The 20,285-nt window shown below is 36.3% G+C and overlaps 1 protein-coding gene across 2 annotated transcripts in view; it reads right to left on the bottom strand.

Moving 5' to 3' along the window:
• Positions 1-1,166: 1,166 nt before the first annotated feature.
• The window catches only part of ALG6 (ALG6 alpha-1,3-glucosyltransferase), a 59,270-nt gene continuing 40,151 nt past the window's right edge, over positions 1,167-20,285 (bottom strand). For both annotated transcript variants that reach the window (XM_057552962.1, XM_057552956.1), the window contains exons 12-15: positions 18,473-18,543; positions 9,000-9,068; positions 8,669-8,867; positions 1,167-2,350 (exon numbers count right to left, since the gene is read on the bottom strand). In XM_057552962.1, coding sequence (XP_057408945.1) covers positions 2,153-2,350; positions 8,669-8,867; positions 9,000-9,068; positions 18,473-18,543 — 537 coding nt within the window. In that variant the 3' untranslated portion in view covers positions 1,167-2,152. The remainder of the gene's footprint in view (positions 2,351-8,668; positions 8,868-8,999; positions 9,069-18,472; positions 18,544-20,285) is intronic.

The following is a 20,285-nucleotide window of genomic DNA, read 5'->3' as shown; positions in this document are numbered from 1 at the left end:
CTTTCCCTTGAACAGAGGCTCCTTTGGCTGCCTTGACTTTTGTAAATGTTTCACTCACTTAGTTGTGGTTTATCATTTGGACAGAATGCTACATCGGGGATTTTTCTCCCCTCCCTAAGGCTTCAAGACAAAATGACTTCTGTTGCCTCATATTTGATACATGAACATATACCCTATTCTCTTCATTTTAAGACGCATACCTAAGTTTATTGACAACAAAGAAAACTGCATTTTTCAGAAACAGCCCTTCCCTCTAAAATGAACTGGAAAATAACTTGGAAGAGATCATTCTTTGACAGGTATATCAGTGATTAAAGTGAGAAGTCTTTAATTTTTTTGTATAAGCTAAATATCTTTATATTAAAATATCCCTGTAATCCTGAATATAGCTGAGAGAAATGCTTTGGAATTGCCTATTTCTGATCTTAATTCATCACTGGACATTTTTGTTATTTTGGTACTTAATCCCTCAAAGTTCAAAGTGGACTGTTCTTAAACTGGTTTCTAATAGATACGAGATACTTGACTTATAATTGCTACAAGTCTCCATTAAAGCTACAGTGTAACTCCATATGACTAGATTAAATCATCTGGAAATGTATTTTTATTTAGAATTCACCTATAAGATACCTTGAATGTGGGTGCATTCTATTTTACTAATGTTTAAATAATACTTTCATTTTCAAATAATGTTTCTCTATTCCAACTATTTAGAAGTTGTCAGAACTTCCTCATCATTGAATTAAATCAACATCCTGTATTAAATGCAAGTTTTCTATTACAAAAAATAAAAAATAAGACTACACCAGGCAGCCAAGATGCTGACATTTGGGCACAGTGATTACAGATGGTGACCATGGACAGCGATGTTCCTGCTGATTCGGCAGCGATTCAAGGCTGCTTTTCTGTGCTGACCTGCCCTTTGAGTCTTTATGCACATTTGCTTTGAGAAAGAAATACTTCTTGATTTTTTGCTTTGTCTAAACCCACTTCCTTTATCAGACTTAAAAACATATACGTTGTTGCATCAGCCTGTAGGTGTCCGTGTCTAGAACCAAATTTTCTTTGTGTATATGTGTTTGGCTTGCATTGTTTTAAAATATACCACCACTTAGTTATTATGCTTTAATGGCTTATTAAAGAAATATATTCATTAAAAACATAGGTTGATGGGGAAATGGTTATTTTTATTACAGAGACTAAAGAAAACATATCTTTACATGAGACTCTACAACATGGCTACAATAAATTATTCTTACCAACTGAATACTATAGTAAAGATGGGCTTCTTCTAATATAGAGTGATACAGTATTAACAGGGCTACTAAGTTAACATGAAGCATGATATGGATCAATGCATATGGCATTGCTAACCTTGAACCATGTCATAACAAAGAAGAACAGAAGGATGAACCCAGTATAAGGCCACTTAACTTAAACAGAATGATCCTGAAAGTTTAGAACTAATGATCATAAGTAATTAAAAAGACTTCATTCAAACCACTTAGATTTAAATTTAGGAAAATTCATTGTTTAATTGCATTCAGGTAAATCAGACTTCTTGGAAATAAATAAGAACACAGTTTAATCTCTGCCTTGCTAAAAAAAATTCAAATTTGCACGAGTAATGAGGCATGTTTAAACTTTAAATAGTTTAAATTGCCTTCTCATAGTAATATAAAAGATTATCACAAATTTAATCCCTGAGATATAATTTCTAAAGCATTCTAAAATGTAAGGAAAATGAAATCTGAATACCAAAATTAGTGATTTCCTTCAAAAATAAGGGGCTAAATTCTCCCATTAAGCTCACTGTATTTGCAGATTTTTTTCAAGACAACAAATTACAGAGTACATTTCCTAAGTAAACACTGAGATTAAGGACAAGTTTCTCTTATTTTCCCACTTGAATAACTGTGAATTTAATAAAACTACAATATTTCTTGGCCACTCAGTAGTTAGTTAGAAAATAAAAGCCTCCATTGCTTTGGTCCCCATATACATATATTTTGTGTAGACAACAATGACTTTTCACCATTTCCTTTCCTATAATTCCATGATTCTCAAAATGATCATTTCTTTTTATACACGGCAAAAATTTCACAAAAGCTTGTAGCACTATTAACATTTTCACATTTCTTTGGGGATATAGCTAGTTGATCTTCTTCTGATTTCTTCCATTTTTGGAATCCCACATGATTATAATGTTGAAGTATACCAAGAAGAACAGGAAGTTTAAGCAGGATACAAAACACACCAATACAGAAAACAAGTCCGGTAGTTTCTGAGGAGGATCCAGTGTGACAATCATCAGTGTCAAAAGGACCATAGTGATTACTGAGATAAGAAACTATAAGGAGGGAAAAAAAAATGTTACTGCATAGGATAAAAGATAACATGTAAATGTACTGGTAACATTGATTTATAGTTGTAAATGAGCAGAATTGAAGGGGAGAGCTGGGGGTTCAATCTCTTCTACTAATGAATCTCAACCTCGGCTGTATGGAAGAGTCATCTGGGAGTTTTAAAAAAATCTCGGTCCTCAGACCACATCCCAGACCAATTAAATCAGAGTTTCTGGGGTAGGCTCTCCAAGTGATTCCCAAGTGTAGCCAAAGCCTGAGAGCCCCTATCTTATACTTCTTATCACCCAAGCACTGAAAAAAGGAATCTGAAACATAATATTGCTAGTCAGGGTTAAATTCATGGCATGCTCCAGGGCCCTACAGGATATAAAATTCTAAGTTAATCTAAGAATTCATCTATGAAAAATTTTTCTACAGCAAATGCAAAACTACATTTCATATTCACTGAATGCATTCAGTGAGCCAGTGCTGTAGTAAAGCATGGTGGGGCACATGAAAGAAAATGTCCTCTGGCCTCGAAGAGCTTCCAATTTAGGGGAATGAATGAACTAGTTAAATAAAATCACAAAGTCACAGTTTAGTAAATGCCAAGATGAGCAGTAGACATAATTACTGCATTTATTGTAATTGTGCAGCAGTCAGTTTCCTTCTCTAGACCAGTGCTCCGCACCATAGAACTTTCTGCAGTGATGGAAATGTTCTATATCTGTGTACTCCAAAAGAGTAGCTGCTAACCACATAACGGCTACTGAGCATTTGAAATACGCCTGCTGTAACTGAGGAGCTGAATTTTTAATTTTACTAAGCTTAAATCCACGTGTGTCTAGTGTCTACCATATTGGACAATATAGCTGTAGACTGTGAGACAAGGACCAGCCAGACAAGGACATGGAAGCTGCTTAAGTAAATGTAGAAAACAAGCAGTGAGAAACAGTAGTGACTTTCGTGAAGGAAGTGGGACATAAATGGAACCCTGAAAGATGCTTTAATGGCTAGATAATGACAGAATTGGTAAGACCTGTAAAGAGAGTAATGCAGTGATCATTCCAGACAAGAATGGGAAGGATGGAAGCCAAAAAAGGCTTACAAACAGGTATAAGTAGGCTGCAAATATCCTCCAAAGGGAAAATATGAGTCAATCTTAGTGAGGAATGAAAATTTCTGAAGTGAAATCATCAAATCAAAAGTTTCAAACTTAAGAAATATGGGACTGAATGAAATGTCATGATACTATGATCTTGAATCAGTGTCAGACTCCAGCCATTACCCCATTTGTCTGCTCCTGTTTAGAAAAAAGTTTCCTAAAAGAGTTAACTATAACTTGCTGTGTCCAATTCTCCCTTTCATTAGTGAACCTGCACCAATTAGGCTTTCACTCCAATCACTCCAATGAAAGATCCATAATGACCTCCACTAAACTAAACCCAGTGGTCAATTCTTATTGCCTTATTTGATCTCTCAGCAGCATTTGAAATAATACATCACTGCCATCCTGAAACCCTTCCTTTGGCTTCCACGACATCATACTCTCCTGGTTTCCTCCTACCTCACTAGTTAATCTTTCTCAGACAACTTCACTGGTTCCTTCTCAATCTATAATCACACCTTTGATGAGCTCATCCAGTGATGTGACTTTAGTCACTGTCTATATACTGAAGACTCAAATTACTATCTCCAGCCTGGACCTCTCCCCTAAACTCCAGACTCATATATCCAAGTTCTCCTTAAAATCTCCACTTGGGTATCTAATAAGCACCTAAAACTAAGTGTATATGTATGTATGTATATATATATATATATATATATATATATATATATATATATATATATATATATATATATATATGTATATGAACTATCCTCAATAAGATTAGCAATTGACTTATCAGAAAATATGGATGCCACAAGGCAGTGGGATGGACGATACTCAAATTGCTGAAAGAAACAGCAAAAATACCCTTCAAAACTGAAGGGGAAATTAACAAAACCAAGTCAATACATTTGAAAATACTGAAATAATACAAAGTATGTTCTCTAAATACATTAGAATTAAATTAGAATAGAAAAACATGAAGTAGTCAAGGAAATCCCCAAATATTTGGAAACTGAAAACCAAATGCCTAAATAATTCATGAGCCAAAGAAGAAATCAGAAGAAATGGACTATATATTTAACTAAATTAAAAAACATATATTTCAAAGTTTATGGAATACTGCTTAAGAATGGCACAGGGGTTATATATGGGTTTGAATGACTATATAAAAATGGAAGAAAGGTCTAAAATCAACCACCTGAACTTGAACTTTAAGAAACTAGATAAAAAAGAGTAAACCAGGGACTTCCCTGGTGGTCCGGCGGTTGAGACTCCGCACTCCCAACGCAGGGGGCCCAGGTTCGATCCCTGGTCAGGGAACTAGATCCCACATGCCACAACTAAGAGTCCACATGCTGCAACTAAAGATTCTGCATGCCACAACTAAAGATCCCACATACCCCGCACACTGCAACAAAGATCCCATGTGCCACAGCTAAGACCCAGCGCAGCCAAATACATAAATAAATATTTTTTTAAAAAAGAGTAAACCAAACCCAAGCATGACAAAGGGTATATAAAATTAGAACCAAAATCAGTGACATAGAAAACAGAAAAACGAGAGAAAATCAATGACCAAAAGTTGGTTCTGCAAAAATATCAATGAAACTATCAAAATTTAGCTAGACTGACCAAGGCCAAGAGAGAAGGTACAAATTTCCCAAGTCAGGAATGAAAAAGGAACATCACTCCTTACCATACATAAAAATAAAAAGGATTATAAGGGAATATTATGAACAACTGTATGCCAACAAATTAGATAACATAGATGAAATGGACAAATTCTTAGACACACCACTGAAATTGTGTCAAGAAATACAGAAAGTCTGAATAGACCTATAACAAGAGATTGAATTAATCATTTTTTAAATGAAGTACAGTTGATTTACAATATTGTTAGTTTCAGGTGTACAGCAAAGAGATTCAGTTATATATATATTTTTCAGATTCTTTTCCATTATAGGTTATTACAAGATATTGAATATAGCTCCCTGTGCTGTACAGTAAATCCTTGTTGCTTATCTATTTTATGTATGGTAGTTTGTATCTGTTAATGCCATACTCCTATTTTATCCCTCCCTCCTGAATTAAGTCATCTTTAAGATCCCACAAAGAAAGGTCCAGGAACAGGTGGATGGCTTCTCTGGTAAATTATACCAAATGTTTCTAGAAGAACTAATACCAGTCCTTCATAAACTCTTCCGAAAAGTAGAAAAGGAACACTTCCTAACTCATTCCATGAGGCAAGTATTAAGCCTGATTCCAAAACCATACAAAGACATCACAAAAAAGAAAACTACAGACCAATATCCCCTATGAATATAAGATGCAAAAGTCTTCTACAAAATACTAGCAAACCCGAGCAAGTGGCATATAAGTAAGGTTATATACCATGATCAAGTGGAACTTATCCCAAGAATGCAAGGTTAGTTCAATATACAAAAATCAATCAATGTAATATACCATATTGATAGAATAAAGGAAAAAAACATAATATCACTAGACACAGGAAAAGCATTTGACAAAATCCAACACCTTTTCATGAAAAAACATTCAATCTAGGAACAGAAGAGAACTCCCTAACCAAATAAAGGCCATCTATAAAAATCCCACAACTACATCATAGTTAATGTTGAAAGACTGGATGATTTCCCCCTAAAATCTGAAGAAACGAAGATATCCACTCTTGCCAGTTGTATTCAACACTGTACTGGAGCTGTTTAGCCAGGTAATTAGGCAAGGAAAAGAAATAAAAGGCATCCAGTTTTAAAGGGAAGACATAAAACTATCATGATTTACAGATGACATGATCTTGTATATAGAAAATCATAAGGAATTCACTAAAAACTTATAGTACAGAATACAAGTTCAGAATTTAAAAAATCAATTGTATTTTTATGCAGTAGCAATGAACATTATGAAAACAAAATTAAGAAAACAATTCCACTTACAAAAGCATCGTAAAGAATAAAATACTTAGAAATGAATTTAACAAAAGAAGTGCGAGACCTGTACATTGAAAACTACAGAACATTGTTGAAGGAAATTAAAGAATAAATTAATGGAAATACATCCTATGTTCATAGGTTTGGAAGACTAAATCTTGCTAAGATGGCAATACTCCACAAATTTAAATACATATTCAAAGCAACCCCTATCAAAATCTCAGCTGGGTTTTTGGAGAAATTGATGAGCTGATCCTAAAAAGAATATGGAAATGCAAGGGACACAGAATAGCTAAAACAATCTTGAAAATGAATAACAAAGTTAGAGGACGCAATTTTCAATCTCAAAACTATAAAACCACAGTAATCAAGACAGTGTGGTAGCAGCATAAGGATAATATAGATCAGTGAAATAGAATTGAGAGTCCAGAAATAAATCCTTATGTTTAGGATCTGTTGATTTTCTACAAGGGTGCAAACACAATTCATTGGTGCTGGAACAACTGAATAAAGTTGGACTCCTACCTCATACCATACACAAAAATTAATTCAAAATGAATCAATGTCCTAAAGAGAATTAAAATTATAAAACTTTTAAAGAAAACATAAGAGTAAATCTTCATGACCTTTGGTTATATATAGATTCTGAGATATGACACCAAAAGCACAACAACAAAAGAAAAACTAGATATATTAAACTTCATAAAAATGAAAACTTTTGTGCTACAAACAATACCATCAAGAAAGTCAAAGAGCAACCCACAGAATGGGGGACAATATCTGCAATTTAGTAAGAGACCTGTATCAAGAATGTATAGAGAACTCTTACAATTCAAAAAAAAAAAAAGACAACTCAACTAAAAATGAACAAAGGATGGGAATTCCCTGGTTGCCCAGTGGTTAGGACTCCGTGCTCTCATGCCAAGGGCCTGGGTTCAATCCCTGGTTGGGGAGCTAAGATGCCACAAGCCATGCAGTGTGGCCAAAAAAAAAAAAAAAAAAATGGGAGCAGGATTTGAATAGGCATTTCTGCAAAGAAATTACAAAAAGATACTCAACATCATTAGTCACTAGGGAAATGCAAAAACCACAATGAGATACCATTTCACACCCACTTTGTATGGTTATAATAATGGAGGGGTATAATAAAAAAAGCCAATAACCAGTGCTGTCAAGGATGCGGAGAAACTGGAATCCTCATATATTGCTGGGGGGAATGTAGAATCATGCAGCACTTTGGAAGACAGGCAGTTTCTCAAAATGTTAAACACAGAATTACCACTCCTAGGTATATACTTGAAGGAAATGAAAACATATGTGCACTGGTAAACTTAATACACAAATCTTCAGGGCAGCATTATTTATAACAGCCAAAAAGTGGAAGCAAGCATCTACTGAAGAATAGATAAACAAAATGTGGTCTATCCATATAATAGAATTGGCAATAAAAAGGAATGAAGTACTGATACGTGCTACCACACAGATGAAAATCAAAAATGTGCTAAGTGAAAGAAGCCAGTCATCAAAGACAACATTTTGTATGATTCCATGTTATAGACTGAACTATGTCCCCACAAAATTCATATGTTGAAGCCCTAAGCCCCAATGTGACTGCATTTAGAGATGAGATTAAATTAAGGTTAAATGAAGTCCTAAGGCTGGGGCCCTAATCTGATAGGACTGATGTCCTTATAAGAAGATAAAAAGACACCAAAGAACTCTCTCTCTCTCCACACATACACACACACACAGAGAAGAGGCCACATGAGGAGACAGCAAGGTCACCTACAAATCAGCAAGAGAGGCCTCACCAGAAACCAATGCTGATGTCACCTTGATCTTGGACTTCTAGCCTCCAGAATTGTGAGAAAATAAATTTCTGTTGTTTAAGCTACCTGATGTGGTATTTTGCTATATCAGCCCTAAGGGACTAATACATTCCATTTATATGAAATGTCCAGATAGGCAAATCTATCGAGACTGAAAGTAATTGGGTGGCTGTCCAAGGCTGAGGTTAGAGGTGAGGGTGGAATGGGGAATGACTGCTAAAGGGCACAGGGTTTCTTTTTGGGGTGATGGAAAATAATCTAAAACTAGGTTAGGGCGATGGTTGTAAAACTCTGTGTACATACTTAAAACACTGAGTTGCATGCTTTAAATGGGTGGATTTTATGGGAATTATATCTCAAAAATGCTATAAAAGAAAAAAGATATTATAATAACTTTTTTTTTTTAAATAGTACCTTAAAAACTAAACAACTTACCAAATGTTGTATAATTCTGGGAAGAAATGTAAAACATGGAAAATATTTCCTAACAGAAATGGAAAAGGATTTCAACTGCAGGTCTTCTTCAGAAGTCTTTTCAAATATTGAAAAGGAGGTTGCACAAGCTATGAAAAATGCCATCACTGTCACAACTGAGGGCATTAGGAGTTCATCCTTCAATAGAAGAGGCAGCATACTATATGGGAAAACAGAAAAAACGTTAAAAAGAGAATTGTCAATTCAAACCATAATCACTTTGTAAAAAAGTTGTAAATGAGTTTATAAGTACTATACTGAAAATATTATACTGGAAATTGGTTTGACTCACCTAAATGTTGACACAAGTAAAAACCAAGTAGACATAAAAGGAATTTCCCTTAAAACTAAGCAGACTGGTCTAAAATGACAAAGAAAAATATGTTAATCTTAGAGAATATAATTTCAATGCTTACATGTAAAAATATGAATACATTTTACCTGTCTGATTTTTGAGGTAGTTAAAAAACACACACACAAAATACTCCATAGGGACTACTGATTCATTTTTTTATAACTATCAATCCAAACTAAATGAATCTAGACACAGAGAAGGTGTCAACTCCTCATAATAACTGGAAAACTGCTTCTTCCAGTATCCATTAATGAAACATTTTTTCCCTATCATACAAACAGTAGCTTAAAGAAAGGATCAAACAGAACTGAACATTCAGAGAAAAAGAGCTTTTTCACATATTTCATCCTACTTGGTAAACATGAATATCCTACTTGGTACAGTGGTTTTCAAACTTCTTTTTTATGATCTTCCATGTGACGTAATGCTCAGCTAAGTTAAAAACTAAAAGACAGGATCGTCATCTGCCACTGCAGAGAGGACAACAGAGCCAAGGAAGAATTATAAAGGGTTGATGATGGTAGAATAAAAGAAAAAAGGACGAAATGAGTAGGAAGAGGCTACATGAAAAGAGCAATAGTACAGGAAGAGGAAGCGTAACACCAGTAGATGGAACCACTGGCTTCATCAGAAAGCTGTGTAGGGTCATAGGTCCAAGCTCTGTGACCTCCTTAGCACCGCCCCTGGTTGCATTACCTTCTGGATTCAACTGTGGCAATGCTCCAAAAGAAGGGTCTAGTCAGAAGACTTAAGTCCTACCTAGTCCCATCCCTGCCACTTACTTACTGTTTGACTTTGAACAAGTGATTAATTTAACCTTTTTCTTATGTGTAAATGGAAATAATAACAATACCTTGGATTGTCAAAGTAGTTGAAAGAACTCTTCTGCAAGTATTATCTAGTGTTTATTTTTTAGTAAAACAAAAATAAAATAACTTTTTACTAATGGTGGTAGTTGTTGAATAATTATTTTTGTTGTTATTATTATTGGTCTCCTTATTTTAAAAGGTTTAAGTATTCTCCTTTCTTAGAAGGATGACTCTTCCTCATGTCAGCTAGAATATGAGATGGGAGGCCTGGGTTTATAAACTGATTGAAAACTACTGCACTAAAAGAAAATACTAGAGGACTTTCAATTTCATTGCTTTATGCTTTTATAATTGGAATGTATTTTTGTTCATTACAAGCACACAGTAGGTGTTCAATAAACATTATTTTCTCTTTCTAGGTCTTAATTCTTTCCCACTTAATCATTCGGTATTCATTTACTGAACATAAGCATTTATTGAAAATGTAGTATGTAAAAGCACTGCTCTGAAAGGAATGCAGTGATGAATGTAACTCAGTCCTTAACTTCTAGGTACTTAATATTTATAATCAAGCTGCAAAATCGCCTACAACCTCAACCTCTTCTCTGAACCCTTCCTTTCACCACCTTGTTCAAAACAAATCCTGGTTCTCTCCCGCTAAGGAAAATGCTGCCCCTCTGCCCTGTCAATTGTGCCTATTTTGTTATTGTTGTTGTTTCCACAGCCTCCAAACAATTTAAAGGCCCTGAGAAGGGAGATAACCTCTTTGCTCTTCATCACTACTTCCACACTACTCGCCCTCTCCCCACCTTAACAGTTTCCAGCTTTGAATCTCCTGTCGTCTGGCTGTGTATCCCCTATTATTCCTCAACTTTATCATCCGCCAGCCTCAAGGATCACTTCACTCATTACTCAATAATTTCAACTTCTTACACACTGTCACTGTCTACAACCCTATTCATCTCAATTCTTGGCAATTTTAACATACACATAGATGATCTTCCAACACCCAGACCTCTCATTCGCTGGAACTCTTCTCTTCTAGTGATCTCATCTTCAGTCCTACACTTAGGGTCATATGCTAGACTGTCAGTCCCCCGTAATCACAACTCATCAGTTGCATTCTGACTACTATCTCCTACCTTTTCAGTACTCCAACAATCTCCACCAAGACCTTCGATCCATTGTTCCTAGCACATTTTCACTTTGCCTCACTATTTTAATGGCCTTTTCCCTTCTTACCCAGGTTAAATTCTAAGATCACTCATTATAATCACTCCCATGTATTCAATCTCAAACCCCAAGCAAGTGAGTTATCCTCACTAGACAAAACCATAAACCTGGAAATACCCAACTCTCCACCTGCACTTACTCTGGCCTTACTGAGCAACTGCTCTGGAGGAAAACATTTACCCACACTAACTATTCTCACTTTAAATACATGATCATGATATTCAAGTGTCCAGCAATTAGTATATATTTCCCTAGTCTGTTCATACTCTGTGTCTCCTTAGAAAGATAATTCCACCTTCTCCTCTCTTCTCATATTCCCAACAGCTCTAACCCACTCTTCCCTAATGACTTTGCCTTCCATTTCAATAAGAAAACTAAAGCAATTAAAAGAGAACTTTCAGAGATGTCACCATCACATCTACTCTCTTCCCAGCATCTGTACTGATACAGTGTGTTCCCTCTTTTTATTAAGATGAACGATTCATGCATCTGTCCATAGCCAATCCTTCCATTTGTGCTCTAGATCCTACTCCCACCTCTGTCTCTGAAGGACACTGCTCCAGCAACTCTTACCTCTCCTGTATCATCAATGTTCCCTATTACTGACCATTCCCATGCCATTATCTCTCCTATCTTAAAACAAATAACAAACCTCTTTTGACCCCACTTTCTCTACCAGTTATTGCTTAATTTCTCTGCTCTCCTTTTTGGCAAAACTCATCTAAAGAACTGCCTACCTATCTCACACCATATACAAAAATGAACTCAAAATGGATCAAAGACCTAAATATAAGAGCTAAATCCATAAGTTCTTAGAAGAAATATGAGGGTAAATATTACCTTGGATTTGGCAATGGTTTGTTAGATACAACATCAAAAGCACAAGCAACAAAAGAAAGAATAGATAAATTGGATTTCATCAAATTAAAAATTCTGTGCATCAAAGAACACTATCAAGAAAATCCAAAGAATGGAAGAAAGTATTTGTTAATCATATATCTGATAAAGGTTTAATATCCAGAATATATAAAGAACTTCTAAAACTCAACAAGAAAGAGAAACAACCACTTAAAAATTGGACCAAGGATTTAAGTAGTAGGCATTTCTCTGAAGAAGATATACATATTGCCAACAAGGACATAAAAAGATGCTCAACATCATTAGTCTTTAGAGAAACGCAAATGAGAACCAGAGTGAGATACCACTTCATACCTACTAGGATGGCAAAAACAATAACAGACAATAACAAGTGCTGACAAGGATGTAGAGAAATTGGAACACTTATAATTACTGGTGGCAATGTAAAATGGTACAGCTACTGTGGAAATTAGTTTGGTGGTTCCACAGTAAGTTTACAGAATTATTATATGACCCAGAAATTCCACTCCTGGAGACCCAAGAGAACTGAAAACAAGTGTTCAAACAAAAACTTATACATGAATGTTCATAGTGGCACTATTCCCAATAGCCAAAAGGTGAAAACAACTCAAAATGTCCATCAACTGACGCATGGACAAACAAAATGTAGTATATCCATATGATGCAATATTATTCAGGCATAAAAATGAAGTACCAATACATGGTACAACATGGATGAACTTTGAAAATATTATGCTAAGTGAAACAGGTCAGAAACAAAAGGCCACATATTTTATGATTCCATTTATATGAAATATCCAAAACAGGCAAATCCATGGAGACAAAGTAGATTAGTGGTTACAAGGATTAAGGGAAGGGGAGAATGGGGAATGACTGCTTACTGGGTATGGGGTTTCCTTCTAGGGTGATGAAAATATTCTGTAAGTAGACAGTGGTGGTGGTTATACAACATTGTGAATGTACTAATAGTGTATTTCACCATTATATATATATATATATATATATATATATATATAATATATACTTAAATATATATATATATTTTTAAAAGAATCATCTATACTTATCCTCAATTCTTCTCTTCTCATTATGTCTTAAACCCACCCCAATCAGGCTCTTCCCTGCATCACTCTACCAACACTAGCCTTTTCTAAGTGACTTAGAAAAGTCACTTTTCATCAGTGACTTCCATTTCACTATGGCAAATAGTCTATTCTTAACCCTCATCTTATTTGACCTATTAACAGCATCTGATACAACTGATCACATCATGTCCTTTTTTCCCCAGTTTTATTGAGATGTAACTGACGTATAACATTGCACAATGTGAACAAAGTGTACACTGTGATGATATAGGTATATGTTGCAAAATGATTACCACAGTAAGGTTCATTAACACATCCATCAACTTAAAGTTACCTTTTGTGTATGTGTGTGCCCTTGTGTGTGTCTGTGGTGACAACTTTTAAGATCTACTCTCCTGGCAACTTTCAAGTATACAATACAGTAAGTCCCCTACATACGAACAAGTTCCATAGTGAGAGCACGTTTGTAGTCCGATCTGTTTGTAAGTCCAACAAAGTTAGCCTAGGTACCCAACTAACACAATCGGCTATATAGTACCGTACTGTAATAGGTTTATAATACTTTTCACACAAATAATACATTAAAAAAACAAACACAAAAAATAAAGAAAACATTTTTAATCTTATAGTACAGTACCTTGAAAAGTACAGTAGTACAGTACAACAGCCAGCATCCAGGGGCTGGCATCGAGTGAACAGGCAAGAAGATTTACTGACTGGAGGAGGGAGAGAAGGTGGGAGATGGTAGAGCTGAAGGACTGTCAGCAACAGGAGACAGAGGGCAAGCTGCAATTTCACTCACACGTGACACTGAAGGAACGCACATTCGCATCCTTGAAAGTTCACAACTTGAAGGTTCGTATGTAGGGGACTTGTTAACTTTTGCTAACTACAGCCAGCTACAGTGTATGCTGTACATTAGATCCCCAGAACTTATTCATCTCATAACTGTAAGTTTGTACTCTTTAACCACCTTAACCCATTTCCCCCCCACCCCAACTCAGGCAACCACCAACTTACTCTGTTTCTGTGAGTTTAGTTTCGATGCTTCTATGTCTTAACATTCCTCATTTAAGTGAGCTCATACAGTATTTGTCTTTCTCTGTCTGACTTACTTTATTTAGCATAATGCCCTCAAGGTTCATCCATGTTGTTGCAAATGTCCTTCCATTTTTTTTCTTTGGCCGCACCATGGCATGGCAGTGGGATCTTGGTTCCCCAACCAGGGATCGAAACTGTGCCCCCTGCAGTGGAAACGTGGAGTCTTAACCACTGGAGGAAGGAAGTCCCCAGGATTTCCTTCCTTTTCTATGGCTGAATAATATTCCTCTGTGTGTGTTGGAGGGGGGAGTAATACGCCACTTTCTGTATTTATTCATCTGTTGACAGGCACTTCCATGTTTCCATGTCTCGGCTGTTGCAAGTAATGCTGCGAAGAACTCGGGGGTAAAGATGCCTCTTCAAGACAGTAATTTCATTTACTTCAGAAATATTCCTGGGTCATATGGTAGCTCTATTTTTAATTTTCTGAAAAACCTCCATACTGTTTTCCATAGTGGCTGCACCAATTTACATTCCCACCAGTAGTGCACAGGGTTCTCTTTTCTCCACATCCTCATCAGCATTTGCTACCTCTTGTCTTTTTGATAAGAACCATTCTAACAGGTGTGAGGTGATATCTCACTGTGGTTTTGATTTGCATTTCCCCGATGATTAGTGATGTTGAGCACCTTCTCATGTACCTGTTGGCCATCTGTATGTCTTCTTTAGAAAAATATCTATTCAGGTCCTCTGGGTTATTTGTTTTTTCTACTACTGAGTTGTATAAGTTCATTATATATTTTGGATAATTAACCCTTTATCAGATACATGATTTACAAATATTTTCTGCCATTCCACAGGTTGCCTTTTCATTTTGATATTTCCTTTGCTGTGCCGAAACTTTTTAGTGTGATGCTGTCCCAATTATTTATTTTTGCTTTTGTTCCTTCTGCTTTTGGTGTCATATCCAAAAAATCATTGCCAAGAACAATGTCAAGGAGCTTCTCCCTTATGTTTTCTTCTACAAGTTTTACAGTTTCAGGCCTTACATTTAAGTCTAAGCCATTTCAAGTTAATTTTTGTGAGTGGTGTAAGACAGGGGACCTTGTATCCTTAAAATACCTTCTTCACTCAGCTTCCAGGACACCAACTCTTGTGGTTTGCATCCTAGATGGCCATTCCCATTTGCCTCTTCTCCCAGACCTCTTAATATTGTGTGGCCCAGGACTCAGTCTCTGGCATTCTTCTCTGTCTATACTCACTTCCTTGGTTATCTCATCCAGTCTCATGACTTTAAATGTCATCTCTACTGAGAAATTACTAAATTTATGTCTCTGGCTCAGTCTCTCTCTGGACTCCACTCATATGTCCAACCCAGACTTGTATTTAAATACTAACTCAACACCTCCACTTGATGTCCAAAGACATGTCCAACACTGATCTTGGGAACCTCCCACCTTGTTCACATCTAGTGTAATCCTGCTCCACTTGCAATCTTCCCCATTTCAGTCAATGGCCACTCCATCCTTCCCATTCCAGGCCAAAAACCATGAACACACCTTTGATTTTTCTCTTTCTCTCACATGCTACATCCAAATCATCGGGAAACCTTCAGGCTCTACTGACCACTTCTCACCTCTTCCACTGTTACGATCTTGGTCCCAATCACCACCATCTCTCAACCTGGATAATGGTGATTGCCTTCTAAATGGTCTCTGTGTTTTCTACCCTTGCTCTGTACAATCTGTTCTTGACTTGCCACCAGAATGATCATTTTATTTTTTAACAACTTTATTGAGGTATACTGATATACAATTAACTGTACATATTTAACATGTATAATTTGATAAGCAAAGTGATCCTTTTAAAACATCAAGTCAGGGGACTTCCCTGGTGGCGCAGTGGTTCAGAATCCGCCTGCCAATGCAGGGGACATGGGTTTCGATCCCTGGTCCAGGAAGATCCCACATGCTGCGGAGCTACTAAGCCCACGCGCCACAACTACTGAGCCCGCGTGACACAACTACTGAAGCCCACGCACCCTGGAGCCTGTGCTCTGCAACAAAGAGAAGCCACCGCAATGAGAAGCCCATGCACCGCAACAAAGAGTAGCCCCTGCTCGCTGCAACTAGAGAGAAAGCCCATGTGCAGCAACAAAGACCCAACGCAGCCAAAAATAAAAAATAAATAAATAAACAAAACAAAACAAAAAAACCACATCAAGTCAGATCATGCGTCTTCCTCAAAATCCTTCCATGGCTCCCCGTTTCCTTCAGAATAAAAGCCAAAGTTCCCAATATGGCCTACAAGATCCTATATAATTTACCTTAAAGTTACCTCTTTAACTTCACCTCCTATTACTTCCTACATTTACCACTGCACTCTGGCCACACTGGCCATTCTGTTGTTCCCTAAACATATCAGGCATACTCCCATCTTAGGGCCTTGGCACTGGCTGTCTAGAATGTTATCCTCCCAGATGTCCACTTGGCTAACCCTCACCTCCTCCAGTCCACTCAAGTATCTCCTCGACAAGGCCTACCTTGACATCCTTGTTTAAAACTGCAACTTGCACTTAATCCTGTACCCCCAGCTCCAGTACTCCCAACTTCCCTTATCCTCTTTTATGTATCCTTCGTGACTTTTATTACCTGCTAACACGTTATTTAATTTCTTATTTTTATTTAATTATTAGTGTCTGTCCTTGAGAATGAAAGCTAAGAAAGTAGGGATTTTTGTCTGTTTTGTTCACAGATATATCCCAGGTGCACAGAACAGTATCTGGCAAATAGTAGGCCCTCAATAAATATTTATTGGGTGAAATATTTGTTTAATGATAGCTTAGCTGGAACCAGGTCAAGAGGAACTTTAAAATATTTGATCAAAATTATATTAAAGTCATGCACTGTTATGAATAATCTAGGTACAGTTGTAGAATATGAACTTCCAGAAATTCAGGGCCCAAGAGCTAATCTGAATGGTCAGATTATAGGTCACTCAGTGATCGAGCTCCTTTCTCTGGAGTAGGAATCCTGGGGAAAATTATACATGTTTGAAAGCAACACCTCTCCATAGTTCCATCCCCTGGCACTAGGGATTTGCATAGGGTCAGCCTAGCCTCACATAACAGTGGTCAGATCTAACTCAAGTTTAGACTTCAGGGGATGAAATTAAGCTGCCCTCCCAGTCTGCAATGGTACGAGACTATTTTTTTCGGAGAAAAAAGGCTTCCCCATAGGCCAGCCCCACCTACTACAAAGCTCTGCACTAAAGTTTTAGTTCAAAGCTCCACCTAATAAAAGCAATACACCCTTCCATTTGTCATTAGTCATTTCATACATGCATCTTCCACAGGAACCTAGCAAACGCAGGGTGAGGGGTGCGGCAGGCATGGGTGGGATTGATCTTGGGCAGGATTCAAGTATTCCAATGTGTTCTGGGCAAATACTATTTTAATATTGGGATAATATACCCCCAACTGCCACTCAATTTCTATGAAGAACAGGAAAAAATTTTAATGCTCCTAAAAAAAAAGGAGTCTGGTTAGGGATTGCCAATAGGGTCTAAACAAAGGTTTTGACAGAAGAACTAGAAAGAAGGCAACATATAAAAGCCTCTAAAGAGGTTGATGGAGAGAACAGGCTATTGAATAGATGTGGAAATGAATGAAATGAAAAAGGCAAAGAAGACAAACAGGCTGGGCTTCCCTGGTGGCGCAGTGGTTGAGAATCTGCCTGCCAATGCAGGGAACACGGGTTCGAGCCCTGGTCTGGGAAGATCCCACATGCCGCGGAGCAACTAGGCCCGTGAGCCACAACTGCTGAGCCTGCGCGTCTGGAGCCTGTGCTCCGCAACAGGAGAGGCCGCGATAGTGAGAGGCCCGCGCACCGCGATGAAGAGTGGCCCCCACTCTCCGCAACTGGAGAAAGCCCTCGCACAGAAACGAAGACCCAACACAGCCAAAAATAAAAATAATAAATAAATAATAAATTAAAAAATTAAAAAAAAAAAAAAAAAAAAAAAAAAAGAAGACAAACAGGCTCCAACCTAAGTAGAGCCTCTTTGGAAGACAGTTTTTATTAGTATATAGAAAATATAAATGAAAAAAATAGGAAGAAATAAGATGTCAGAAATTCTATAAAATTTTATCAGTTTAAAATATATCATAAAGAAGTAAAATTGTAAGAGATCATCATTCTGGAAAAAATGTGATTTTATGAAATAATTTTATGCAATTATGTAACACTTGCATAGTTTTGATTTGCACTTAGGTGATTAAATGTAAGTAATAAATTTATTTATATATTATAAACACATCATAATAAATAAACAAATAAAACATACTTGAAACATTTTTACTTACAATGATACCAAAAGAATGGACTTTTCATGCACTTGGAAAGAAAATAGAAAGAATGACAGTGCACAGCTAACCTTAAGGAGAAAGGGGACAAAATCAGATATAACAACTTACAAAATATAATATTAATTTAATTATGAATCTGACTAAAAATCATTTCAAATAAAATTTTAAAGTTTAATATAGCTTGTAGCTAGAAGGAAAATATATACACAACTCTAATGTGCATAATATTTTATTCAAATTTAATAATCAAAATATTTTGAAAAATAATTATTATAAAGCTATATCTAACCATCTACAACAAGTTCATTGAGTCTCAGTTATTAATAACAAAACTACTAAATAATCCAGACACAACAATCATACCTTCATCCTCCCTTGGAATCTCTGACAATTTAAATTAAAAAGCATGAAGGACAAGAAAGTCAAAATCTAAAACTGGCAAAGTAAATCCATTTTAGTGTTTTTAAAACGTGCACTTTAATAAAATATATTCAGTGTTCTATAAAGTAATCATTTGCTATTTGGGATTTTAAATTAATAATTACTTAGATCTATTTTCAGGAGTTTATATTCTGCATATTAGACATTTATCTATATACATCCAATCTAGTTGCTCAAGCAAAAAACCTGGATCACTATCTTGTACATGCTATACATCCAATCCATCAGCAAATCCTATCTACACCATCTCCCAAATACAATATCCACTGACTTCTCTCCACTCGCCTCTGCTGATGGTGGCAGAGGAGTGGTCTAAGCCATGCCCATCTTCCTGTTGGACCACTGCAATAACCTCCCAATTGGTAATGCTCCTGCCCCTGATAATCCATTCTCCATTTAGCCCCCATATCAGATCATGTAATTTCCCTGTTTAAAATCCTCCAACAGCTTCCCATTACACTTAGAATAAAATGCAAACTCCTACATAATCTGGGTCCTGCCTTCCTCTTACTGTCTCCCTCACTCATTTCACACCAGCCACTTCATATTTGTCCCTTTAATGCTTCGAACATGCCTAATGTGTTCCTGCCTTGAGAAGAAACTTGCTTTTGTCAAGTCAGAGCCCAGATCTTCTTGTAATTGGTTCCTTCTGATCAATCAATCATTCAGTTCCAGGATGAAATGTCACTTCCCTAGAGAGGCCTTCCCTTACTCAATCTGAAGTAGTACCCCCCTAACCAAACCCCACCAGCCCTCTTTTCACATAATACTATTTTCTTCATAGTCCTCATCACTCCCAGATATTTTCCTGTTAACTGATTTATTTTGTTTATTGTTCTTCTCCTGCCACTAGCATGAATGTCCCCCAATTAAGAGAGGAGGGATATTAGCTGTCATTCATTTATATGCCAATTCCTAGAAGAGGACCTGACACATTAGAGGGCACTTAACAAATACTACTTGAAAAGATACAGATAAAAGTAACTTTGCTGCTATAGATATATTAGTATTCATACTATCAATTACCTTAATTATAGACCTATATTAAGAAATAATTCAATCTAAATTGAAAGGAAAAAACACTTTAAAATAATTATAATGGGAAATGTTTTAAAGCTCTCAGAAGTATTCAATAAGAATTTAAAACATTATCAACAAAAATAAAATAAGTCATTAATATGTCTTTTTTATTTTTTAAACACAATGTCTGGTATTAAAACACAACAAACAAAATAAAATTAGGAAATTAAGAGAAAGAAAATGCTTTTTCTGCTTTATAATCCTAAAAGTAATCATCTCTAACACTGCTAGTTACCGGAACTCTGAAATTCCATTCCATCATCTTTGAAATATACCTTTATTTAGCATG

The sequence above is a fragment of the Balaenoptera acutorostrata genome, chromosome 1 (genome assembly GCF_949987535.1).
Source record: "Balaenoptera acutorostrata chromosome 1, mBalAcu1.1, whole genome shotgun sequence".
Taxonomy (NCBI): Eukaryota; Metazoa; Chordata; class Mammalia; order Artiodactyla; family Balaenopteridae; genus Balaenoptera; species Balaenoptera acutorostrata.
This window is presented reverse-complemented; position numbering and strand designations above follow the sequence as displayed.